Source organism: Poecilia mexicana, unplaced genomic scaffold (genome assembly GCF_051168715.1).
Source record: "Poecilia mexicana isolate PSO_F unplaced genomic scaffold, ASM5116871v1 scaffold_23, whole genome shotgun sequence".
In the NCBI taxonomy this organism is placed as follows: Eukaryota; Metazoa; Chordata; class Actinopteri; order Cyprinodontiformes; family Poeciliidae; genus Poecilia; species Poecilia mexicana.
Window position 1 is genome coordinate 21,144,195 of NW_028263392.1, and position 27,927 is coordinate 21,172,121.

Sequence of the window (27,927 nt, forward strand, 5' to 3'; positions counted from 1 at the left end):
AGTGAGATTTCTAACTGTGAACGTTCATTAAATACGCACAAGAGACAAAGTTTCTTTTTTTGTTTGATTTGTTATGGAGGTCAGATGCTCAGGTCGTTTTACGGCAGTGAGGTCGCGTGTTTCTAGTGGCCAAGCAAACAGGTAGTTGGATTTCTACTGACCATCGTTCTTCACCATCAATTCTGGATTGTGTTTTTCACTCCTGATCACAGGAAATGCAAATAAATACACACTTTGTTTTAACTGAAAGCAAACGGTTCATAGTTTTAAGATAAATACATATATGAAGCGTGAAAGGAGCTCCGTGCTGCAGTCCAGAAACTGGAAGGGAATCTGACCTAACGCTCAGAAAGATGAGAATGAAATGTATTTTACCAGACATCAACAGGAAGAGATGATTAATACGATGAAAAGCCAGACTGACTTCTGAAAGTTTTACTGCAGCATTGTAACAAGATAAATCTGAACTTTGTGCTTTGCTTCGTTTGTGGCTGAGATGAACAACTTGTGCGTGTCGGTGGAAACGTTGAACTGAAATCTCTGAATGTGTTTGAGGGGCTGACTATTACGCAATAGTCAGCCCCGCCCTTGTCTCACCACTCAAGCGACTGACTGCTGACCCGTTCTCTGTCTAACAGGTCCGGAAAATCTCTGAAACCCGGGTCTTACCCTAAAATCGGTCTATAGGAGATATTCTATTCAAACTGGTGGTGGAAAAGACTCGTCTAGCTCTAACTACCTACAATCCAGAAGTTATGACCCTTTTCAGTTGAGAAACAGTCAGCTGAGTAGCCCTCACAGCTGCATGGCTTCAGCAACCACTCCTGTTAACGGTAGCTCTTTTCCTGAAAATAACGGCACTTGTTAACGGCTAGATTGGATTTAGTGACTTAGACTAAAGTCCCAGGGTCATTATTTTTACACTCACCAAAGGAAAGTACGAAGCCACCACATCCCCAGAATCACGTATGCTAATTTTACTGTAATCTGGGGAAACTACAATGATCGAACGACTCAATTAATCTCAATGTCCACAAGTTCCATTGGTAATTTTAGTATGTAATTTATTAAGCAAGCTTTAGCAGGGGTAAATGACAAGCAGATTCACTTTCAGAGATTACAAACTTGTAATAATACAACAAATTCAAATTAAAATCAATCATAACCTATTCTCATTTCTATCCCTAACCTGTGCCTAACCTGTGAGGCTTTTGGGGGGCAGTTCAACTCACACCAGATGGCAATTGATCCTAGCAGCAGAAATCTTCAAAAGTCCTTGGTCAGAGTCTCTGTCCTGACGGGGCAAAGTCCTCTTTCAGAATAGAAGCAAAGCAGAACTGTCCGTTGTCCTTCAAACGCACAGAATCTTCGTCAATCAGTGACCTTTGTCTCTTCTCCAAGTCTGCTGCAGTAGAGTAGGGATCGTTGGGTTGAGGCAGAGGGGTTGGTCGAATCAGGAACCAGGGCTGGGGCAGATGGATCTTGTCCCTTCTTAGCAGTGTGAAGTCTCAGCTTCCCCTTGGTCCCAGGGTGCGGTCCTCTGCTGGTCTTCAGTCTGCGTCTTCTCGTTGCCTCTCCTTCAGCGCCGAGGACAAAGAACAGTTTCCTCCCTTGTCTGCTGGTTTTTAAACCCTCTCAGCCCATGGTTGTGTATGGGAGAAGTCTACATGACTTCTGAACCGTCCCAATGAGTCTGTGGAAAGCCCCAACCTTTCCCAACCACCATCTCCTTCATGACTCATTGCAGCAACTCTCTTCGGTACTTCCCTTTTTCTACTGGCCATCTGGCCGCTTCTCATAACTTACTTCCCTTTTTGAGTTTTCCCAGCACCCCCGCCCAGCTCAGTGTACTAATTGCAACACAGTCTGCTTCATTTCTCACGATCTCAAATCTTTAGTCTTCTCATTTCTGTAATTTATTACAAAACATAATCAATTTGTTATTTTATCAACTTATAACTCTCAGTATGATTCTCCATCACTTATCTAGTCTGTAATTCAAGCTGTTACCATTTCTAATCATCAATAACCAATAATCATCATACGACAATCAAGTTGTTACTGTTATTACAAATCAAAAGTACAGAACATATATTTCAATTATACATTACAGACATTCCATCCATTACATATGTATGTATTTTCTATTTCTTTTCTTTAATCATCATTAAATCAACATGCAAAGTTACTGTTATTTCTCAGGCCTTTTGCTCCGTTTTCTGCGTGTACCTGGAAAGATCTCACCACCTTATGCCAGTTTTCACGACAAACATCTCTTCTGTTCTCTGAGTGTTTGGTGATGAAGAGCAGCGGCATCATCATTATCTCATGATGCCTCAGCAGCTGTAAACTCGCACAGTGACGGCAGCGAGTTAAACTCTGCAGCGGCGTCTCTGGGAGCGCTGCAGATCAGGTCGCTGTGTTCCTGTGGATCCATTAGCCGGAGCAGAGTGATCCACTCTGACACAACGAGGTGAAGAGGAGCAGCAGGAGGCAGGAAAATGAGCGTCAGATGAAGGTCACGGACGATTTCTGTCTCTCCAGGGGGGGAAACCTGTTGGTGGTCAGACAGACAGACAGCATCCCAAAATAATCCCGTGTAGCTGTGTTAGCTTCTTCATCTCACCGAGGAACGGCCCCATCAACTGAAGGGTAAATATCACCAGGAGCTGTTAGACCCAAATATATTATCATCTCTGAGGAATTTAACAACTAGACTAGAAAGATCATCCAGCCTGAGCATCACACACCTTCATCATACCCCAGTAAGGTTCCCCAACATCATCACTTTGTGCCACATTTTACCTGAAGATCACACCCCGAGGTTCTGTCTCGTAACTGTTCTCCAACATTCAACTCAGATGCCAAACCTGAGTCACACACCAGTTTTCTACATCACACCTTGACTTTATTCCTCAACCCTGACGTTGTACACATCACTGTTCTCCAGCATGTAGATCCAACCGAACATGTAGATCCAACCGAACATGTAGATCCAACCCAGCATGTAGATCCAGCCCAGCATGTAGATCGTACCCAGCATGTAGATCGTACCCAGCATGTAGATCGTACCCAGCAGATCGTACCCAGCATGTAGATCGTACCCAGCATGTAGATCCAACCCAGCATGTAGATCGTACCCAGCATGTAGATCGTACCCAGCATGTAGATCGTACCCAGCATGTAGATCGTACCCAGCATGTAGATCGTACCCAGCATGTAGATCGTACCCAGCATGTAGATCGTACCCAGCATGTAGATCGTACCCAGCATGTAGATCCAACCCAGCATGTAGATCGTACCCAGCATGTAGATCGTACCCAGCATGTAGATCGTACCCAGCATGTAGATCGTACCCAGCATGTAGATCCAACCCAGCATGTAGATCGTACCCAGCATGTAGATCGTACCCAGCATGTAGATCGTACCCAGCATGTAGATCGTACCCAGCATGTAGATCGTACCCAGCATGTAGATCGTACCCAGCATGTAGATCCAACCCAGCATGTAGATCGTACCCAGCATGTAGATCGTACCCAGCATGTAGATCGTACCCAGCATGTAGATCGTACCCAGCATGTAGATCGTACCCAGCATGTAGATCCAACCCAGCATGTAGATCGTACCCAGCATGTAGATCGTACCCAGCATGTAGATCGTACCCAGCATGTAGATCCAACCCAGCATGTAGATCGTACCCAGCAGATCGTACCCAGCATGTAGATCGTACCCAGCATGTAGATCCAGCCCAGCATGTAGATCCAGCCCAGCATGTAGATCCAGCCCAGCATGTAGATCGTACCCAGCATGTAGATCGTACCCAGCATGTAGATCCAGCCCAGCATGTAGATCCAGCCCAGCATGTAGATCGTACCCAGCATGTAGATCCAGCCCAGCATGTAGATCGTACCCAGCATGTAGATCGTACCCAGCATGTAGATCGTACCCAGCATGTAGATCGTACCCAGCATGTAGATCGTACCCAGCATGTAGATCCAGCCCAGCATGTAGATCCAGCCCAGCATATAGATCGTACCCAGCATGTAGATCGTACCTCAGAAAATGTTCTGATAAATCCATCGATCACTACAAGATGAACTCAGAGAGACAGTCTGATCAGTTTCTATCCTTTAGATCAAAACTGCAAATTTCCAAACATGACATGAAGAGCAGGCGACTGAGCAAGCTAATTCTGACGTTAGCATTAGCATGATGAGCATCGTTGAGGGATGATGTCCAGAATGTCTGCTGGTTTTTCTCCAGGCGTCGGCCTCTGGTTGGATCGTTGGTATGAAAATGTCATGATTGTTTGTTTGGATTATTTCTGGGTCTCTGCTGTTGGCGCTGCAGGTTTTCCATACAGTTGCTCTCTGTGTTCAGTTTCTGTTATTTCTCTGCAAATTTTAGCTCATTTTTACAGTTTTTACCGTCTGTTTGTGAATCCTTTGGTTCATCCTGAGTTTTTATTCTTCAGCAATTCCTCTGATTAAACTATTATTAGGATATTTTCCTGTTAAAATATCAACCAAGACATGAGACAGATTGTTAATTTATCTCCTTAAGAAGATTTCTGCTCTTTTTCAAATGACCTGCTTGATGAATAACCAGCTGAAATTAATTGGTGACCAATCATTTTGCTGCTTCAGTGTTTCATCTTCAGGCAGCCAATCAGAGTTTGGAGAAAGAAAGTGGCTGAAATATTAAAAAGAGTCTGGATTAAATGTTTCAGACGGAGCTTCAGCCTCCGATGATCTGAAGCAGAAACGGATGAATCTTCATCTGAGCTGCTGGAGAGAAGAGAGGATGAAGCTTTAGAGGAACAGAGTCTGACCTGCTGCTCCTCTTCCTCCTCCTCCTCTCCCTCCCACGTCTCCCCCGGTGACCTGCTGGCGCCTCCTTGTGTGTCTGGAGGCGTCGGTGCAGCATCCGTCGATACGAAGCAGAAACTGGAGACGGACTCGGACGGTTCTGATCCTTCAGCGGTCCGACTGACGCTTCCTGTCAGTCGCCATGTTCCTGCTGCTCCACGTCGTTTCTACCATTTACTTTGTTTCTTACTTTGTTTGAAATTTTACTTTGAATCAAAGTTTTCCAAGCAAACTTTGGGAGACTGAAGCTCATTTCTAATCTGTCATTTCCTGACCTGTAGTCTGCTGGGGAAAACCAGTGCAAACATCCATGGAAACCTCTGGTTGGACTGGGAACTTCTGGTAACTTTCCTCATTTCTGCAGCAGAACAGAGAGAAAAGACAGAAAACACTAAAACTGTCAGGAACATGAGCAAAAATACATAAAATGTATATTAATTTGAGCGATTTTTCAATCATCCTTGTGACGTCATATAAAGGTAATTTGTTGAGCTAAATTATATATATATATATATATATAAACAGGAAACAGAACTGCTGATGACTTCCAACACAAAACTGTCACCAGAAAACTTTAATCATTTCTGGATAAAGAAGAAAAGTTTCCTAAATAAAAATGTGATTTTGAGTTAATGGAGATCCATCGGATTTCCAGTTTATAGAATATTTTCTTTTCAACAGATTTCTGTCTTTTTCTTTGACCCGAGATGTTTCCACCTCAGATCAGAACCGGTTAAAGTCGACCTGCAGTTTGTTTCTCTGTGTTGTTTTGATAATAAATGTTTTTTATTCCCATTATTCGGTGGTTTATTAGGAACTTTAGCTCTAATAATCAGCTTTTGAAACATTCCCCACCTTTTCTCCGGTCGCTGCCGGAAACATTTCAGAGCCGGGCTGATTCAGAACCGAGTCGGTCTGGAGGTCAGGTCCAGGTGAGAACCTCCACGGCCCGGCTTCGTTATCCAGCTGCCCCCCTCCGGCCCCCGCCCCCCCATTTGGACCACCATCCCGGCTAATTGGAGGCGCTGCATCGCCTCTCCCCGGAGCCTTTTGCTCTTTCTGTTTCTTTTCCACAAACCCAGTGGGAACTGGCAGCTCTGAGCGAATCGGGAGCCGAGGCAGAAAGTCATTACTTCAGTGTGTGTGTGTGTGTGTGTGTGTGTGTGTGTGTGTGTGTGTGTGTAATCCCAGCATCAGTATGCTGCTCAGACTTCGCAGCAGAAGGAGGAAATTGAAGAGAGGGAGAAAGAGAGGAGGGCGAGTCCAGCATGAAGTTCTTTTGATTACAGATGGTAAATGTGCCTCCATCGTCTTCTCACTCCGGGGATTCAGGCGACGTGAGACGAATTACTGTGTGTGTGTGTGTGTGTGTTCTGTTTGGGTTTTATTAGAAGCAAAGCCGGGTCACACGGGTCGACTCAGAACACTGAACCACCTGAAGCTTCATTAGTTTCTGTCATCCGAGCTCCAAGTTAGGCAGATCTTCATCACCACCTCTGCTCATCTTCATCACCACCTCTGCTCCTCTTCATCACCACCTCTGCTCCTCTTCATCACCACCTCTGCTCCTCTTCATCACCACCCAATAATGAGGAAGGATTCAATCTGTATAAAATAATTTCTTTGATTAATAACTCTGATCTCAGACATTTAGAAACTTTATTGAGTTTATGTACTTTTACAAATTCCTCCTTCACTGACATTTCCTTCCCTCCTCCTGGAAATGTCAGTGAAGGAGGAATTTGTAAAAGTACATAAACTCTGGACCGGTGCCAGTGTCTGTCCAGAGCGGACCGGTGCCAGTGTCTGTCCAGAGCGGACCGGTGCCGGTGTCTGTCCAGAGCGGACCGGTGCCGGTGTCCGCCCACTCTGGTCAGGTCAGACACTCTGAACTTATCCTGCAGGATTTCTGTCCTGGATCCTCTAGCCGATCGGGGAACTTTAGGGAACCTTCTGCACAAACTCTGGATTATCTTTTTCTAGTCAAACTGGAAACATAAAAATCAGTTTCACAACTGATGACTAAAAATCTGAAGGAAGGAAACAGAAGAAAAATAGTTTTTTTGTTCCTGAACCTTGAAGGCAGCATTCAGCCCACTTTAACTCGACTCCAGGCCATCTGCCTATTCAAAGTCCGGTTCGGTTGGTCAGGTGTGAATGCTAATTGACCTCTGAACTCTGGTTCGGTTTGAATGTGAACACCAAGCAGATCAGAGACCGCTCCAAAAGCAGGAAGTGGACTACAGCGCAAGGCATTCTGGGTAAATACAACCAAAGCTAATGTGCTAGCCTAGCGCTAGCAGCAGAAATGGCTCCTGGTCTTTAGCCTAAAGAGAAATCCTCCAACCGCTAAAATCTGATGCCTCCATCTTGTTTCCATCTGGTGAAACAGGAAGTTGCTCTCAGTGTCTTCAGAGGTTTTCGTGTCGTTTCCTTCAGTGGTTCTTGGTGCAGCGCCCCCACAGGCCAGGAGGGGAACAGGTTGGTTTGACTCGGAGAAGCAGCTGGAGGTGGAGCAGATGATGCAGTTCTGGTTCCAGTAGAACCGGGTCGACTGGACCATCAGAGGGGAACAGTCCTGACCCGGGCCTCAGTTTTCTGATGAGCTGCCCTGCTCTGTGTTGGTTCCTACCCTCCTCTGATTCTGTTACCCCAGGTGTCAGCTGGTTTCTGAGCTAGCTGTGTTTAGTTGGCAGCTGGTTGGAGGTCAAAGGTCAGCTCATGTTGTTGGTTCTGTTGGTGGTTTTGATTGTTTGTGCTGCAGAAAAAACGTTGACCCGTTTCCAGTCGAGGCGTGACGCTGCAGAAAGGAGCTGAAAGCTGAGCTGCTGATGCCACACCGCTCCGCTGGGACTTTCTGCTCCACCGCCGACTGCGTTTATGCCCCTCCCTCTGCTCTCTGGCAGCCAATCAGGCGGAGGCGCAGGAGTTGGTCTGGAGGAGACGGTTTCCTGCTGTCGGGACTCAAACTGGACCCGATCTGCACTTTGTTCCACTGCTAAGAGCAAAAACATCCCGCCACAGCGACGGACCTGAACTGACCCAGTCACAGTGGAGCTTCCTGATTGGCTGCTTCCTGTTTAAAGGGACGCCATCAAGTAAAATCAGTTGTTTTCATCTTTTCATCATGTCTTCATGTCTTATCAAAAACATTCCTGCCGTTTTGCTCCGATTCTTTCATGTTTGAGAAATCCTCTAATCTCCATGGCAACCATTCAGCTGTTAAAACACCTGGGTGGACCTAGCCCCGCCTTCAAGGACAAAGCTCCTCCCCTTTCAGCTCCTCCAGACTAATCAGCAGCAATTAGCAAACAGCTGCTGAGCTAATCATAGGAGCTGCTGCTCAGAGCGACGCTGATAAAAACGTTAGAGTTAATAGAGGAGCCATGTTGGATGACTTCCTGGAGGCGGAGCTTCTGGAAGAGCAGGAGTTCTTAACGAGACAGAAACCCAATTTAAAGGTGTTAAATTGCAAAGTCAAATTACTTGAAGGCGGAGCTATGTCCACTCTGGGTTTTTGATCAGCTGGGTGGTTGCCATGGAGATTAAAGGATTTGTCAAACATGAAAGAATTAAAGCAATGCTGCAGGTTTTTGATTAAACATTAAAAAATTATGTGAAGATCAACAAGTCGCATTTAAATGATGCTGCCGCTTGAATAATTTCCAGCTAAATAGTAAATTGAACAGAAAGTTTCCTTGTGGGAAGTTGTGAGTTTTAGCCATAATCTGGTACCGTGCGGTTCTGATGGAGGTTCTGAAGGTTTTGATGGTGGTTCTGAAGGTTTTGATGGTGGTTCTGATGGTTCTGAAGGTTCTGATGGAGGTTCTGATGGAGGTTCTGATGGTTCTGAAGGTTCTGATGGAGGTTCTGATGGTGGTTCTGATGGTTCTGAAGGTTCTGATGGAGGTTCTGATGGAGGTTCTGATGGTTCTGATGGAGGTTCTGATGGTTCTGATGGAGGTTCTGATGGTTCTGATGGAGGTTCTGATGGTTCTGAAGGTTCTGATGGAGGTTCTGATGGTTCTGATGGAGGTTCTGATGGTTCTGATGGAGGTTCTGATGGTGGTTCTGAAGGTTCTGATGGTTCTGAAGGTTCTGATGGTTCTGAAGGTTCTGATGGTGGTTCTGATGGAGGTTCTGATGGTTCTGATGGAGGTTCTGATGGAGGTTCTGATGGTGGTTCTGAAGGTTCTGATGGAGGTTCTGATGGTTCTGATGAAGGTTCTGATGGTTCTGAAGGTTCTGATGGAGGTTCTGATGGTGGTTCTGAAGGTTCTGATGGAGGTTCTGATGGTGGTTCTGAAGGTTCTGATGGAGGTTCTGATGCTTCTGAAGGTTCTGATGGAGGTTCTGATGGAGGTTCTGATGGTTCTGAAGGTTCTGATGGAGGTTCTGATGGAGGTTCTGATGGTTCTGAAGGTTCTGATGGAGGTTCTGAAGGTTCTGATGGAGGTTCTGATGGAGGTTCTGATGGTTCTGAAGGTTCTGATGGAGGTTCTGATGGTTCTGAAGGTTCTGATGGAGGTTCTGAGTGTTGGTCGTCCATCAGCTGTGAGTCACTGCAGCTCTGTATCAGTAGGATCTGCGTTAGCGTTAGCGTTAGCTCCAGCTCTGTATCAGTAGGATCTGCGTTAGCGTTAGCTCCAGCTCTGTATCAGTAGGATCTGCGTTAGCGTTAGCTCCAGCTCTGTATCAGTAGGATCTGCGTTAGCGTTAGCGTTAGCTCCAGCTCTGTATCAGTAGGATCTGCGTTAGCGTTAGCTCCAGCTCTGTATCAGTAGGATCTGCGTTAGCGTTAGCTCCAGCTCTGTATCAGTAGGATCTGCGTTAGCGTTAGCGTTAGCTCCAGCTCTGTATCAGTAGGATCTGCGTTAGCGTTAGCTCCAGCTCTGTATCAGTAGGATCTGCGTTAGCGTTAGCTCCAGCTCTGTATCAGTAGGATCTGCGTTAGCGTTAGCTCCAGCTCTGTATCAGTAGGATCTGCGTTAGCGTTAGCTCCAGCTCTGTATCAGTAGGATCTGCGTTAGCGTTAGCTCCAGCTCTGTATCAGTAGGATCTGCGTTAGCGTTAGCGTTAGCTCTTCTGCCTGAGTGCAGTGTAAACGTCCCAGAGGTCCCAGCTGAGCTGCTGCTCTTCATCAGGCTATTTCTGTGTGAGTGGGAAGGATGGATGCTGCGCCGCAGGCGGCAGAGGAACCAGCAGCCGCTCCGGTCCGGTCCGTTTGCTCTCACGGAGGGAACCAGCTCATTTCTCCTCTTTCCACATTTATAATCCATTTGGCTCCATTATTTTATTCTTCTGAAACTGATCCAGTTGGTTCCTAAAGTATTTGGGTTTTTTATAAATTCACAGCTAATGTCGTCTGGATTGATTTTATAATCCATGCAGGAACAGTTCTGGGTTTTTTATTATTTTAATTAATTTAATTCAGTTGGTTTTAGTTTTTAGCGTTTGCTTCTTTTTATTAGTTATTAGTTAAATATTGTTTAGTTTCTGCTTAGTTTCTATTAGCTATAAAAGTAGTTTTAGTTTTTTCATAGTTTATAAATTTTTTGATAATGAATTTAATTTAAAAGGGAAACTGCAACTCCAACATAAATGTCACTATTTGATGCTCTGGATCAGATTGTAGCAAAAGTTAATTCACATCTGCAGAAATCAGGTTACAGTTCTGTGGTTATATAAACACTGATTGATTAATAAATACTGAACAGATTATATTTTTTAAAATATTTTAATTAACAAACTGATTGGATTTTTCTCCAAACTTTTTCTGTTGCCGTTTTGTAAACTATCGTTACTAACAGCTGACGAGAACTGATCATGTTACAGAAAAGGTTTCACATCAGATCAATAGATTCATAAACACAAAAACAAAAGATATTATATGTATAATTTCAGTAAGTTTTAGTTTTATAAAAGTGTGATATAGTCCCAGTTGGTTTGTTTTAGTGGGAAAGTTGTCAGTTTTTCCTGTTTAGCTGCGTTTCCAGATCCTCCCTCCGACCTGCTGCAGCAGCTGCTGCAGCTGGAGGACGGAGAGACGCAGCTCAGAGTCTAACTGATGACCTCTGCTGCTGCAGCCTGCGGCTGTTTGTAAGAAGGAAGATAAATAAATAAAGAAGACAAATGTCCCGTCTTCTGTGGAGGACAAACTAAATCTTCCCTGAGGCTCTGCTCTTCCTCCTCCTCCTCTTCCTCCTGCTGCTCAGAGGAAGAGCAGCAGGAGGAAGAGCAGCAGATAAAACCTGGAATCACTGTTGGCTGCAGAAACTGTTCCACATGAAAAGCCTCCGGATCCGTCGGATTGTTTCCGTTTGAAAACAAAAATCTTCAGCAAATCCTCTGAACGAACAGATCTGGAGTCCAGCAGCTTCTGCTGAAACGGCTGAAAGTAATCTGATTACTTCCTCCTGGAGGATGATCCAGACAGGAACATGGTTCAAAACGTCACCATCATCGAACCTGAAATAAAACCAAAACAGGAGCAGAAATAATCTTTCAGATTCAGCAGCAAAGTGAGGCAGAAAACCAGAGTTGGTGAAAACATGGCGGCATCAAATACGTTTAATAAAAATAACGTTCGCCCATCCAGCTCTGAGTTCCCATGATGCATCAGTCTGACCCTGATGACCTCAGCAGCTGTTGGTCGATGTAAGGAGAGGTGCGGCCTGCAGGGGGCGCTAAGGCTGATCTGTTTGTTTTTCTGTTTTCAGATCTGACCTCAGCTGCCATCCATCTGGATCTGAGCAGGTAACGCACCTGAACGTTACATGCTCAGTAGGTAACGTTCAGGTGTTACCTACTGACGTTAGGTAACACCTGATTCACTTGGTTCACTGGTCCAGAACCGGTGAACCAAGCTCACCGGTTCTGGACCGGTGAGCTTGTGGTACCGGTCCAGAACCGGTACCACAAGCTCACAGAACCAGAGGCAGACTTTAAGGGTTTTAGCTGAAGAACTGGGGCTGCGCTCGTTTTCCAGACCAGTTAACGGGTCTCACCTGAACCAGTTTGGGTTGAGCTCAGAACCAGGATATTGTGGGTATTAGAGATGTGCCGATCAGGTTTTTTCCTACCAATACCGATACCGATCACCCATGAGGGCCGATCACCGATACCGATCACATAATTATTATTATTATTATTATTTTTATCATAAACACTACCGGTTACATTATGTGGAAAAAGGAACCATCAATTCACCTTAGTTTAGACAAAAACTTGTTTTTAATAACTTTTTTCAAGAAGAAAACTAAACAAAACAGGCATTGTGCAAATTGTACTGCTATTGATAAAACTATCTTTAACAGACTGATAACATATGAAGGCTCTGAAGAGGCTAAATAATGCAAAGAGCCAAAATAAAACCTCTCAACATTGCCAAGAAGTTCAAGTATAAAACTTAACATTCAAAGGCAAAAACAGGATCCATTACAATAAACAATCCAGATTTACTGAATGAAAACTTCCTGTTAGCATGGCGGCTAGCTGGTTACTGCTAGCTCTGATTGGCTGATTCTGACTGAGAGGAGTAATTATGCAGATCAGGGAGGAGATCGATTATTTTCTCAGAGATTATCTGTCTCATGTTTTAATACTATGTAAAATGTATTTTTAGGTTAAGATGCTGCAGCTTTAAGCAGGTTCGGTGTGAGAGTCACTACCAGGTGGAGCAGAAGCGAAGCTCCGTCTGTCAGATATTACTACCTGTAGCGTAGCAGCGGTTCAACAGGAGAGCAGAACCAGCGTCTTACATCGCAGCTCGAAGACTTAAATAACTTTCCAGGTTATTTGTTTAGCTTTCTGACCGTCATGCTAATCCGGGTGAGTGTTTGTAGCTGTGCGCTGCTTTACCTGCTATCTGATCCTCCGTATGTCTTTTTTACTGCAGTGAGCCTCGATGTAGCCAATCTCCGTCAGGTATCTCAATGTTTTTATGTCTATTAGCTTCGTTGTGTTGATGCATTTTGACCTGCTTCAATTTTCCGCCGCAACACGCAGCAAACTTCCCCATTCACTCAGTGGTTATAGATCCACATCGCTTAGGATTTGTTGCTGCGCGTTTGCGCAGAGTGAAGGAAAGAGGAGACCAGCTGCACAGGCAGGCTGGAAATGAGATGATCGGTATCGGCAACAAGAGCCAATGATCGCCGATCACCGATCATGCACTTTTTCACGGAAATCGGACCGATTATGATCGGTTCCACTGCCTCTCCTTATGTTTTCTCTTTTTTCACGTTAAATCATTAAACATACATGAATAAATGAAGAAAAATGCAGCAGATATAAAATATACCCACTAGAGGTGTGCCGATCGATCGGTCACCTGCTGTATAAACAGTCACTTCAAAATAAGAGCATCAATATAAACGTCTGGCTAATTTGAACAGTCAATAACTGTTGAATTTTATTTAACAGCTGGATAAATTAGCAGAAAATTTTAATTAAGGGGAAGTTAAGTGTGCTAAAGTTTTCAGAGTTGGCAAAAGTGCTGTAGTGCTAAGCTAACATTTAGCTTAGTGGATTAGCAGAACTGTGTTTACTGGCCGGTCAAACAGTAAAGAGAAACTGTCATGGCGTAGAAACCAGCAGAGCGCCCCCTGCTGCTGCTGTGAGAGTCCTGCTGGTCCAAAGCCAGGAGTCAGCGCCAGCTAACGGCTAACTGTTAGCTGCTAGCACTCAGCAGGCGGTCCGGCTGGCTGCAGTTCTGGCCGGGTTGTGGGGAATTGGGTCAGTTTGTTTCCTTCAGCGCCGGCTCTCAGAGGGCCGACGCTTCTGGAGGGTTTAACTCAGCTGCTGTTCTCTCTCTCACACACACACACACACACACACACACACACACTCACACTCGGTCCGCTGTGACTGGATCTGGTTTCTCAGGCGCCTCAGTAGCTCAACCTGGAAGCCGCCTCCTCTTCATCCTTCTGTTCCTCCTCCTGTTCTTCCTCCTCCTCTTCTTCAAATGATGTGTCTTCGTGTTTCTGCTGCTGACTCGGCACTGAATGTTTCACATCAGAATCTCAGAAGTTGGAATATTAGCCAGAGCTGATTCAGGCTGAAGCTAGGAAGCTACGTTTAGCCGTAGCAGCGCTCATACAGTATGGAACGTTTATCTGCGTTTTCCGTTCATATTTTCTGTTTATATTTGATGATAATTTGTGTAAATATTGGAGAACGAATCGTCTGGGTCTGAAGAGACCTGAGGTCAGGAGATTGGGTCGTCACATGTGATGATGTCACACAGCAGAGCTGACTTCACTCTAATCAATGACATCATCATTTATTCCAGGAAGCCAGTCTGTCGTCATTCAGTTCACACTGAAATATTTTGTGTAAAATAATTGTTGTTTATTGCCAAATGATGATTGAGAGAAAACAAACCATGTAGTTTGTTATTTTACACAGGTGATGGTTCTGGTTCTGTGGTTCTGCTGAGACCCAGTTGGTTGACGGCGAGCTGCAGGTCGTCTTCTTCGTTGGTTCTGCTCATGTTTTATGGGACCAGATGCAGGAAGGTCAGAGTGGAGGCTTTAGTGCAGAACTGAGCAACAAAACATCAATAATAATAATAATAATTAATAGGTGCCTCCATGCATTGCTATGGGCAGGCCCCAATAATATTAATCAGGATAATCATCATAAATGCTCCAGTTACTATGAATCAAAATCTAAGCATCTGGTCTCAGCCTGGATTTAAAGGAGCTCACTGTTTTGGATGTTTTTCAGTTTTCTGGAAGTTTGTTCCAGATCTGTGGAGCATAGAAGCTGAATGCTGCTTGTCCATGTTTGGTTCTGGTTCTGGTTCTGGATGCAGAGCAGAACCAGAACCACCAAACATCATAACTGCAGTTGGTTCTGATTGTCTGGAGATCTGTCGTGGCTTACTGCATCACACAGTGATCAGCATAATGCATGGTTACCGTGACAACAGCAGTTAGAAAAGACTCGGTGGCTCAGTGTCTACAACAACAAGATGCTGAAAATTAAAGCAGAAAGCTGGAAACGTTTTATTTTACACACGACTCGACATGGACCGAATAAAACCGCAAGAAAATGTTTAATTAACACAAACATTTTTTAAACAAACTACAAACCAGCAAAAGTCTCCTAAATAAACCAATAACAACATTGATCACAATAGGCAGGTGATCAATATCAATAGATAATACATCTGGTAGAATACAGAACCGGACGGCATTCTGGGAAATGTAGGCGTCAGCCGCTCACCGCTAAGCTAAGCTAGCTGGGTGGAATCAACTAGCACTCGTTCTTTGGTTGCCTAGCAACAGCCTGCTCAGTAACTTGCTAAGCTTCAGGTTTCACTTCATAACTGTTTGAAAATAAGAAAACATCATGGAGTAAAAGCTGGATAAAACTAAAAAAATTCATCACTAAATATATCAATATCAACTTGTATGAAATGATTATCATGAGTTTTTATCGTCCGGCTCAAACTAACGACTGAAATCCGACTCCTGTCGGTTCGAAGTATTTAGCTTAAGGAGTTTACTAACAAATCAAACCCAAATGTTTTTATGGTTTTAATATTGTTTCTAAAATTAAAAATGAAACTTCCCCTGCAGACTGGGGTTATTATAGTTCACTAAAACTAAAAGTAACAAAACCTGAACTTGAGAAAATACTTTTAAGTAAATAAAAACAGTAACTAATGAGGAAAAACTAACAGGAACTGCATTGTGTGTTTATGAAACATAAATTATCCTTCATGTTTATGAATATGATTATTATGTGTTCAACTAAACCTGAAAACATTTCTTGAAATTTATTTTTCTGCTGAGTATTAATTAATTAATCACTGTAGAGACGATTCTGCAACTAAATAAGAACTAAAACTATTAAAAACTAATAAAAACGAAAACTGACTGAATTTGACAAACTAAACTTCACATTGAAGTGAAACTGAACCACAATGAAAACCCAGATCTGTTGTGACCCTGCTCCGCCCGCCCAGGCCCCTCCTCCCTCCGTGACCTTTGACCCCAGGACCCCTGTGAAGCTGCTGACTCTCTGCTCTGACCAGTCCAGCAGGCTTCCCCCTCGTTTCCATGGCGATCTGCCTGCTGTGACTCCGGTGGGCTCAGTGGACCAGCGGTCCGGTCGGACCGGCCGGCCCCAAAGCCTCTCCCCCCTCCCCCACCTGTTGCCGTGGCAATGCTCCTGCTGTCTGATGGTCCAGATCTTTACTTTCACTTTCACTTCCTGTGCTGCGGCTCTGCTGCTGCTTCTGGGTTTCACCAGCTGCTCCTCTCATCCAGAACCTCCAGTCCAGTTCTGGTTCTGGTTCTGGTGATCCAGAACTTTAAACTGGGCTCTGCTGCTTCTGCAGCAGGTTTCTCTCTGGACCTCAGCTTCTGCTTCCTGTTTCATTCTGCCTGTGAATGAATTCACAACGTAGATTTCTGGGTTCTAACCGGGTCGGGTCTGACTGGGTCCAGAGGAACCGGCTGGCCAGACCGGGCCAAACCGGGCCAAACCGCAGCAGGAAGCAGCCTGAAGGCGGAGGGACTTTTTCAGCGGCTGGAAACAGGAAGCTGGAAGCAGGAAGCAGGAAGTGTTCTGGATTTATATCAGAGAAACGATGAAAACATGAAGCAGACACGGACCAGAACCGACCCAGATGGTTCTGGACCGGCGCTGCTTTCACAGAACGGTTCCAGGAGTTTACACCATGAAAACTATCATCAGGTTATCATAAAACCATAAAGTTTGAGATGTTTCAGTTCATCAGAGACGATTAAAATAATAATAATAACTTTAAAATATTTGCTTTTTCAGTTCATCCTGATTTCCTCTGGATTTAAAAACAAACTTTTATCTAAATATTAAACCTGGAACTTTAAACTTTTTGCATAAAAAAATAAGTTATTAATGGACACACAGTCGTCACTTTTCCTCCTTTTTTGCCACAAGAAAATATGATTGTTTTCATTTTTGTTTTTTATTATTTTTATTTTTGTGAAGTGTTTTTAAATTTCCTGATGATTTCCGTACATCCAACCTTCAGACTCCCTTTGCATTTTCTGGAGAAAGATCCAGGGTGAAAAGTTGCTTCATTAAATCCAGACGTCCAGTTTGCAAATTGTTCTGGTGAAAAAATAGAGAAAATGAATTTTGAGCAGTCAGAAGAGGAAGTGGTCGTTCTGCCTTTGGAGTCACTTCCTGTATTTAGTAAAGCTTCATAAATGAATTTTGCTTTACGAGTCAAAGTTTCGTCGTTGTCTTGGTGGTTTCCTTCGTGCGTACGACCCAGTGCCGTCTCCATGGCGATGTCAGAACATCACGGGTTCTGGACGCTGACGGACAGCGGATGCATTTATTTAACAGATTTCTGATCATAATAAATGAGAATACTTGTTTTTGGCGACTCTTTATGCTGCAGCAAACTGACATGTTGGCCGCTGATCATTTCTGCTCTAATTCAAAATAAAAAGTCTCCATCAGCACCTTGTTCTGAGGGCCACACAGAATCTTTCCATGGGCCCCTAACGGCCCGGGAGCCACACTTTGGATCCCCTTAACAACAGAAATGTTTGGTTTATTTTTGGTTTTAGTTGGGATTTTGGTCTCTCTGGTTCTACTGGTTCAGATTTCTCCTTGAAGTCCAGTCCGGTGGTTCTGAAGGCTGCAGGTGTTTCTGTAAAACCCAGATCATGATCCCACCTGGACTCTGATGTTGGACCAAACCAGGACCGAGTGGAACCGCAGCGGTTCTGCTGAAGAACCCGGTTCCTGCTGCAGGTCAGGCTGCTCTGCTGTCACCATAATGACACTAAATTACAGTTTTCATCTCTGGGCTCTGATGGAGGCTTTTAGCTGCTCACACACACACACACACACACACACACACACACACACACACACACACACACACACACAGAGTGGTGTCAGAGGTGAGTGTTTAACATGATTATGCTGCTCTAATGGAGGCAGTGATCAACTCGACACATAAACAGCCGCTGCTCGTCTCTCTGCAGCAGCTATAAATAAATCAACGTTTAATTTTGAGCTTTAAGATGGAAAATAGTTGCGAAATGTTTTGCCTCTTCAGCAGGAACAACCTGGAGACAAACATGAACTAAAACCAGAAACATGAAATATCAGAACGTTCATTTTTATTATTTTTGTTTTTTATTGTTAAAAAAAATCAAGAAACTATCATTTTAAAAAAGTTAGATTTTATCATTTAACTTTACAACATGAAACCATTTTTCAAATTTATTTGATCTGGTTTAATTTTCATTTATTTATCTCGGTGTATTTTTTAAAAAAAGCATTCTTTTAAATCATGAAACTTTTTCAAATATTTAATTTTTATTCATATTTTATAGTTTGTTTTTGTTTTTTCAAAAGAAGAAAGCAAGAAATTTTAAAAATAAATTTTTATAAAAATAAATTCATTTTTATGAACTGCTGTCCAGTTTAACCAGTTTAGCAAAGAAAACCAGTTCATGTGGTTTTTATTTGAGGAGAAATTATGGAAGATCATTCAGTTTGTTATAAATCCATAAAAAGAGCCTAAATATCATCAGTTCCACAGAAGGAGAAACAGAAATATAGTTTTGTAAAGTTAAATATTTTTTTTACCACCCTAAGAAACATTCAGTCTCAGTTTTACTTTTTGGAAAAAATATTTTTTTACGTCAGAAATGAGAAATAATTGATTTCATGTGCAGTAAAACGCTGCGAATGTCTGAACCTTTAATGAGAACTTCAGGCTGAGAGGCCGGATGAATCCATGATCAGATTTCATATTAATGCTGCAGGCGGAGAGAAAAGTTCAGCTTTATTCATCTAGTTTTAATAAAAACATGTTTTCTAATGTCATTTCCTGAGGAGTAAGAAACATTTAGTCAACATGAAAACATCAGATTCATTCTGGGAATTAAGTCCAAAACAGTTTATAAAATAAATATGAAAACCAGACGGATTTCTGGCTGCAGGACATTAAATCTGCAGAATGAAATATTTATTCAGACTGTCTCCATGTCAGATCATCTGACATCATAAAGAAAAGCTTCTGACAAAGAACAACCAATCAGAGCCGGGAGGCGGGGCTTAGCGCTGTCAGTCATCCTCAAGTATTCGCTGCTAAATGTGCTAATGGCAGAGAAACGGCTTATCGACGTCATCAGTGGCTATGCTAAATAGCCTTAGCATTCAGCCTAGCTGCAGAGTGCAACGGGGGAGAGTGATTGACAGCACTAAGCCCCGCCTCCTGGCTGTGATTGGTTGTTTCTCACTGAGGAGATCAAAGTTTTCACAGATTGAAAACATGGTGAAAGTTTCAACTAAAAATTATTTTTTTCTGTAGTTACAAACTGCAGCTTTAACGGATCAGAACCGGCAGCCAGAACTTCGCGGCTCCTGGGTTTCTGCATCATATTTAACAAAAACAGAGTCAGAAATGAAATGTTTCAGGTTTCAGTTTGAATCCCGTCCAGCTGCAGACGGGCGAGCTGCAGGAGAGAGAGAAACGGAGAGATGAAGCGACACAGAGACAATGGAGAGAGAGGAGGAGCGGTAGAAGGAGGCGGTGGTTTTAACGGTGTGCTTGTCGAGGCGGTTACCACGGGGATCATTGCCATGACCGCCACCACGGCAACCGCTAACGAGCTGTGAGGGAGAGGAGGCTCAGGTTGGCGGTCTGGTGCCGGGGGCCCAGGAGCCAGGCAGCAGGAGAGACGATGAGGAGGGAAAGGAGAAGCTGTGAGAGATTTGAGTTTGAAACGTCAGCTGAGAGGAAGCGAGAAGAGGAAGAGGAAAGCAGAAGTGACCGGCTCTGAGGAACACGATTCTGCAGAGTTTCTCCTGCCGGGTTTGGACCTTCGTGCTTCAGTGAGTCCGTCTGGTTCCCCCCGGGTCCGGAGATTTGTTTGGGTTTCAGAGAGGACTGATGAGCAGCTGAAGGTTTGTGGTTCTGACTTTAATCAGTGAATGTTTTAGATTTATTCTGAAAAAAGCTTCACTTCCTCCTGATTCAGGCTCAGAAACTGGACCTGGGTCCGGTTCTGGTCCAGCAGTCAGACGTTCGGTGCTGAATGTTTCTCTGATTTATTCATATAAATTTACTGAAGTCATCAGAGAAACGCTGAGTGAATTTCAGCAGCTGATTTTCCACTCTGGTCAGATTTAAATGTTATTTTAAACCTTTCTGTGGTTGTTTCATTTCTGTATTTATGTAATAAAACTTTAAATAATAATAATATACTGGACCTGGTTTGGAGAACAGGAGCGTTAAACAGATCCAGAACATTTCCTGCTCAGGTTTCTGCTGCAGTCACACATTTAAAACTAAAAAACTAAAATATGTTTCATCATATTTTAGTAAATCCCATTAAACTGTTTCGGCTCCAGACCGGCCGTCCCTGATCCGGTGGTTCTGTTGGGTCTCTGGATCTGACCTGCATAATGTCTGAGGTTCTGGAGGTGCCATGTTGGCAGTGGGTCGGGTCAGAATCCGATCTAATCAGAAACGTTAGCTCCGCTAACGTAAAGCGCTAAACCAAAACGGTAAATAAGAGCCTGAATATGAACGGCTAACTACTGGAAGAATTTAAAGAAATTAATAATCAAAAATTCAACACAGATATTGAACTTTATTCAACTGAAGGTTTACGAAACAGTTAACACTTTTCAAATTATCTGGAACAATTAATTTACGGGAAGCTAAGTGTGCTAGGCGTTTTCTAAGTTGGCTAAAGCGCTAAACCAAAAATTTCTGTGTCGATGACTGATCCTTCACCAGAAGCTTTTACCTCCTGGACTTCCTGAGATAAATTAGCTCCATTACCTCCTGATGTAAAACTCCTCCATCGCTGTTCTGTGGAGGCTAAACGTTGCTGCCAGACCTCAGGAACAGGAGGGAGACGTGGCGCCGGTCGGTTTATCAGTCTCTCTCTGACGGACGTGATGTTCGCTGTCTTTAAGGAAACAACCAAACCAATCTGAACGTCTCGTTTGTCCTGAATCAAAGCAGAACAGTTTCCTGTTTCCACAAACCTCCAGTAATTTGACCAGATTCAGAACGGAGGTGAAATTTTCATGAGATGTTTCTGCTGTCAGCTGTCTGACTTCATCTGGAGGAAGAAACTGGAGAAATCCACCAGAAGTGGCTTCATTTCTGCAGCTTCATGTTTAATTTAAGGACGATTGTCACCATGAATCACTTCCTCATTGTTCAGCTTCGGACTGAAGAGTTTCTGACATGTTGAACTCTGACCTCCAACATTTTCTCTCTTTTCCTGGATCTTTTTCCTCATCGTTTCTCTTTCATAATTGCAGTAATTAAAGGTGTGAAGCTTTGTGCTGCTGGTCACATCTGGCCTGTTTTCTCACCGTCGGTCGTCTCCGTTGAACATCTCCTGTGTTTCATCTGCTGTCAGGCTGAATGGAAACTTAGTGTCACAAATCATATTTGGGCTGTTTAGTCTGTCATAGGAGAAAATAAAGAGTTTAATGTAATATCTTAACTATATTCACTCATTTCTAAATGTCACAGATCCAAACTGTCTAATTTGAAAGCTAAATATTTACCTCCAAACTAAATATATATATATATATATATATATATATATATATATATATATATATATATATATATATATATATATATATATATTTTTTTTTTTTTTTTTTTTTTTTTTTAAATAAAATATATAGTTAGTGAGCTACGTTTTTAATTGGCAATCAAAATCTTTAGTTCAAAATGATATTTAATTAAATATTTAACTAGCAAGCTAAATATCCAACTCCAAACTAAATATTTAATTAGCGAACAAAATATGTAACTTGACGCTGACATTTACAAACATGTCTTTCTCCTATGATGAGCGAAATAACCCAAATTCTAGCTGCAAATGTTTGGCTGTGTAAGTTGTAAGAACCGTTTTCTGTAAGGACACGATGGTCCATCGCAGTTTGACCTAAATAGCAAACGCAGCTAAGCTAGCTAAGCTAGCTAAGTGTGCTAACCGCACAGCCACAGAGAGAAGCAGCTGCTGATGATTCTCTACTGGTTAACTTTGTGTTGTCAGTTTTCTGGGACGCTCTGAAACGTCCTCTGGTCGGTTCTGGATGAAATGTCCCTGTGACTCTATAGATCTGGTGGTGGAGAGATTTCACTCCGCTCAGATAAAACGGTACGAGTTGTTTGTTTGAAAGCTGAACCTCGTTTAGTCGCTGCGGCTTCGGCCGCCATGATGAGCTGAACGTCTTCCACCTGTTCTAACCTTCACTTTATTCAGCAGCTTTAATAAAACAGCAAATATCAACCCGCAGAATCTGAATTAACTGTTGGAAAAAAGACAAGCAGCTCTGACTGTGTACACACCGGTTACCATGGAAACCCACCGCAGCGGTAACGTCACGGAGCGGGGCGGTTTCCCCAGTCGGGTGACCTTTCACCTCTTTATTCTTCCCCCTGCATGTGAAATCAGATGAATATGAATGAAGCACATTGTCTTTTTATTGACATTCGCTTCATGCCGAGTCGGTTTGGCAGCCGCCTGCGCGCGGCGGCGAGCCCCGCCCCCTGCCTCATGAATATTAATGAGCGGGTAGCCGAGATGGAGAGGCGGCATCAGGATGACAGACGGCGGCATTTCGGACCGGCGGCCGCTGCTCACTGGACCGCGGCTCCATGAAACAGCATTAATTCACACTTTATGCAACACATGGCCGTAATGCAGATTGATCTTTAGTCATTACAGAAAATAAATGAGATGAAACAGAAAACCCACAGAGTAGAAATATATTATTGAAGAATCAGACATTTTCTTGTTTTCTCTGATTCTTGATGTTTTTTTCTTTATCTGTCAGATTTTACACCTGAAAAATATTAATAACCTTAACTGTGAAAAGACAAATGAAATAGAGAGTGGGGCCTGAGACTTTACATAGAAATTAGCATTAATTTAATTAATTACACAGATTTTAAACACCCTAAAAACTTTAATGTAATTAATGAAAAATATTTTAGTTTTGCATAACAAAAGTTCCGGGTGGAACCTTTGTAGTTGTGTGTTTCTGGTACACCTGTAAATCTGCCGCACAAACTACAACTGCTAACAGCAGCGATGAAGCGGTGTGGCGTGACGGGACAGATGTAGCCGTGTCGTTAGCGTAAACGCTCGCCGGTTATTAACGGCTTCATGACGTCTCGTTTCCTGCTGCTGACTCAGACGCTCTGCTGAGGTGAATCATCAGTTTTTGGATGTTTCGCTGTCAGGATGAGACATCTGATATCCCCTCCCCTCAGAGGACCGGCTGCGGTGAATGAACTCAGAGATGACTGAGGGGGAAACCTGGACGTTCAGTTTGACGATTCATTCATTTATTTGTTGTTTTTTAATCCAACAAACCCAAACGTCAGTGTTTCAGAAGGATAAAAATGTTCTGATTGGACGGTTCGGTTCAGAGTCTGCTTCTGGTCCGGGCTCCTTCTGCATGAATTCCTGATGTGTTCAGGAACCGCAAGTCGCTTTAACACCAGGTTCTGTTGATTCTGGTCAGGTTCTGGTTCTTCCACTGATACCAACACTAACTTAGTTTAGTGCTTTAGCATAAAGTTTGAAATGTTTAGCACACCTGCTTCCCTTCACTAGTTTTTTATTTATGCATGAAGCGGTCCGAGACCCTCGGTGAAGAACAGATTCAGACGGAGTAATCCGGGTCGGTCCGGCGCCGGTCTGCTCCCAGGTTGATTGTAGGTCAGTTTCATAATGAGTGACGTAACGTTGATGCAGTAGATTAGAGCGGCTGAAGCTGGACGCTGCCGGGTCGCAGCCGGACGGACAGGAACATCTGCATGGCTTCCAAAAACGCTAAACCTTTGCATCTTAGCAAGAGTGTGCTCACAGCAGGCCTGGACTTTGACTAGGCCATTCTAACATGACTCAGTTTTGATCCAAACCATCCCATAATATTTTAGCTTTTCTTCTAACATGGTGTGAATATGTTCCTATAAAGCAGCGTGCCAGGATGACCTCTGACCTTTGTCTCAGTTGAGGGACTCAGCTGCTCCTCCAGAGGCAGCAGGAGGTACTGCATGCTGAGGATGTCAGAGTGATTAATAACGATAATAACATCCAAGATGGTTCCCGTGGTGACGGCTTTAACTCCTGGAGGTTCTCCTGTCGGATCTCAGCCAAAACTGCCGGTCCTCCAGAACTCAGAGAGTGTGTGTGTGTGTGTGTGTGTTGGTTCTGTCTGTCGGTCCAGTTTATTTTTTTACTATGTAAATCACTTATTTAATCTTTTTTAAAAATCATTATTTATTTAATCTTATTTCTTTTTATTATTTTACATTTGAGTTTTATCAATAACGTCCAGCGTCTGTCTGACTCTCTGTATAATCTTGACTTTAGCGCCCCCTTCAGGTGTTTCCTCCCTGTAATGTAAACAGTAATTATTTTCCTCAGGTGGACGGATCAACTGACCCTCTGATTAGAACCGGGCCTCACTGGCGGCCATGGCGGCCCAACTACTCCTCCTCTTCCTCTCCCTCTTCCTGTTGGTCTCCATGGCGACTGGAGACGCTCAGTTCCCGTCTGGACAGCGGATGAAGCCGCGCATCCAGAGAGACAGACGCAACATCCGGCCGAACATCATCCTCATCCTGACGGACGACCAGGACGTGGAGCTCGGTGCGGAATCATGGGAAATGTAGTCCTCATTGTGACTGAGGCAGATGAACGTTTTCAGTCTGAGCCACATAAACCTGATTAGTTTCTGTAGCCTTTGATTAGCATCATGACGCTAACGAGCTGCTGCTTCGCCGTTTCACTCCTTGGTTCCTGATGGGCTTTTCTCCGTTCAGGATCCATGCAGGCCATGAACAAAACGCGCCGCATCATGGAGGAGGGCGGGACCTTCTTCTCCAACGCCTTCGTGACCACGCCCATGTGCTGCCCGTCGCGTTCGAGCATGCTCACTGGGAAGTAAGTCTCAGCCAATCGCAGCAGGCCGCTGGGTCTGATCCAAACCAAACTGGATCCCAGTTCAGTTCAGTTCATCACATTAGAAATATTAATAAGCAGAGAGATTGGTCACTCAGCAGCTTGATTTATCTGGGACTTTAACTTGACATCAAGTCAGACTGACGCGGCGGTAGGGGAAGTGGTGCTGCCACCTGCAGGTGGGAGGTGGCAGCAGCATCACTGTACATTTAATGTTTTTGACCATTTTTATGGAAAATTTGTAATGAGCTCAGTTATTAATCAGGTATTGCCACAGAAAAATTCAAGCATCTATTTATTTTGCGTGAATTTCACAGACTCACAAAAACTGGAGCAACTGAAGAGTGGAAATATTTTATTATGAAGTCATTTTTTGTTGTTTTTGCTTCATTGTTTTAAAAAATGTCCCATTGAAGAAAACAAGCCAAACTTAAAAGCTAAAATAATATTTTTTCCTTGGAGGTGAAGGACAAACAAGCTGCTGAGTTTTGAAGAGTGAAGCTGCTTTTGAGTCGTAAAGAAGTGATTTCATCTGGACTGGAGGTCAAACTGTCCGTAAGGCTGGTGAAGGTCGCTGACCTCTGGTCCAGTTTGATCAGCTGCAGCAGATTCAATAAATCAGTTTTTATAACCATATGAAGCCAGTCAGGAACCAAATGGACCCAACCTGCTGCAGTTACAATAAACTGCTGGTTTAAATTTAAATTATGACATTTTGAAAAGGTTTTATTCTTGAGTTGAACTCGTCCTGATTTATCGAAATGTTTTATTTTCTAACTGATGTTTAAGCCTTCAGCTTCTTCTCCTCTCAGGTACGTCCACAACCACAACACCTACACCAACAACGAGAACTGCTCGTCGTTGTCGTGGCAACGCCAGCACGAACCGCGGACCTTCGGCGTCTACCTCAACAACACGGGATACCGAACAGGTGAGTGGGCCGCTCCGACGGTCCGGTCCGGTACGGGCCAAGCCTCTAATGCGCTAGCAGCAAAGCTAACATTTAGCACTTTGACTAGCTTTGAAGACGTTTAGCGCTCTTAGCTAACGCTAATTTACTTTAGTGTTTTATAAACTTGAATAAATTTCAACGTCAGCTGTTAATAATTCCTCAGATAGTTGCACATTTATATTCATGCTCTTATTTTGAAGTGGAGAAAGACAGATGTTCAGGAACCATTAAAACGTTGTTGAACTTATAAGTTATAATAAAATGAATTGCTTGCTGAGGGTGGTACTCTATAAGGGCAGATATAATTTGAATTGAAGCTAGCGCATTAGCACTTTAGCGTTAGCTTCTGCTAAGTGTTGTGTTGATATAATGCTTTAAGCTAATGTTTATGGTTAGCGCTTAGCCACCCTCAGTGGTGAGAATGCTAACTAAACTATCAACATGGTTCATGTTAGCATGTTAGCATTAGCTTCTGCTAAATACCATGTTGGTTTAGCGTTTAGCATGAGAAAAGGGAATGTTTATGAATTTAGTTGCAGCTGATATTAAACATGTTTTTGGTTCTTTATCAAGTTATTCAGTAAAATCTGTTTGTCAGTAAATGAGTGAAGTTAAACTCTAAGCGTCCAAAAAAAGCACATCTGCCCGGATCAGGACTGAGGCTGGATGAGTGATGAGCAGAACCGTTTCCATGGAGATGAGGAGGTTTGGTTCCTGCAGCGCTCTGACTCTGTTCGTCATCCTGGCAGCTTTCTTCGGGAAGTACCTGAACGAGTACAACGGCTCGTACGTCCCTGCCGGGTGGAGGGAGTGGCTGGGCCTGGTGAAGAACAGCCGCTTCTACAACTACACTCTGAGCCGCAACGGCGTCCGGGAGAAACACGGAGCGCAGTACCCTCAGGTCAGACCACACGGCAGGGCGCTGCTCCTCTGGGGGCTGATCAGCCGGGGAACCAAAGGTTGGTCCGGTCCGCTCCGGTTCAGAATCAGAATCTGAAGGATTTTATTGTCACAAAGACAACGAAATTGCAGTTTCAGTTACAACCATCCATTACGCAACAACACGGGGGGGCGGGGGGGTAGTTGGCTGAGGCCTCGCAGCCCGACAGGCGCCGCCCTGCAGGAGGAAGTAGGAAAAATAAGGAAAACATCAGGCAAGGAGAGGAACAAACAGCCTGTCTCACTCTCTGCTCTTTGCAGGGCAAAGACAGAAAACCTGAGCACATTTAAACACATGTAGACAAAACTAGCCGGGTACGAAGGAGGAGTTCAGCTTCAGCCATATTCAGAAAATCAGACTCTTTAGGGCCAGATTGAAGAGAAATACTGCTGAAGTTCTGGTTCCAACAGAACCGGGTCTACCGGACCATCTGGGAATCAGCTTTTGATGGGTCTGTGGTCCAACAGACCCAGCTGGGTTCCAGCACTGAGGTCCGGTTCTGAGGATCCACCGATTCAGAAAGTATTCACACCCCTGAAACGTCAAAAGCATTTACAGCCCCTTTACTCTGATACCACTGAGGGAAACCAGCTGTGTGTTTTATGCTCAGTCCAAATGCAGCGATTCTATGAAGCCTAAGATTCGGATGAGAGCAACCAGAACCGCCTTTGGTCCAACAGAACCTGATGTGGACCAGCCGGTTCCAACCTGCTGCTCTCCTGTTTGTCCCTCTGTGTCTCCAGGACTACCTGACCGACCTGATCACAGCCGAGTCCATCCGCTACTTCCGCTCCTCGAAGCGGATCTACCCGCACCGGCCGGTCCTGATGGTTCTGAGCCACGCCGCGCCGCACGGACCCGAAGACTCGGCGCCGCAGTACAGCGACGCCTTCGCCAACGCGTCACAGCACATGTAGGCAAATCAGACGGCTCTGTTCGATGAAACAAAACTTTATTAATGTTCTGGAGGAGAAACACACACACACGCACACACACACACACACACACACACACACACACACACACACACACACACACACACACACAATGGCACTAAGCCGGTGTAATCCAGCTCAACAATGGAGCTGCTCTGTTCTGCACCGCAGGATAAATCCTGAAACCTCTCAATCCTCCAGACTCCCTGAGTTTCTTCATGGAGATTTGACAGCGAGTCAAAGTCCGAGT

General features: G+C 44.0%; 1 protein-coding gene across 6 annotated transcripts in view; it reads left to right on the forward strand.

Annotated features, from left to right (window-relative positions):
- sulf2b (sulfatase 2b) overlaps positions 1-27,927 on the forward strand; it is a 53,455-nt gene that overhangs the window by 13,047 nt on the left and 12,481 nt on the right. For 2 of the 6 annotated variants that reach the window (XR_015762190.1, XM_015013031.2), the window contains exons 1-6: positions 19,481-19,802; positions 24,314-24,538; positions 24,712-24,832; positions 25,663-25,781; positions 26,552-26,703; positions 27,486-27,655. Coding sequence is in view for 5 of the 6 variants with exons in the window: in XM_015013031.2 (XP_014868517.1) it covers positions 24,364-24,538; positions 24,712-24,832; positions 25,663-25,781; positions 26,552-26,703; positions 27,486-27,655 (737 nt within the window). In the remaining variant the exon portion in view is untranslated. Of the gene's footprint in view, positions 1-11,587; positions 11,625-19,475; positions 19,803-24,313; positions 24,539-24,711; positions 24,833-25,662; positions 25,782-26,551; positions 26,704-27,485; positions 27,656-27,927 lie in introns of those variants that run through there. The other 4 variants (XM_015013032.2, XM_015013038.2, XM_015013037.2 and 1 more) reach the window with 4 other exon arrangements.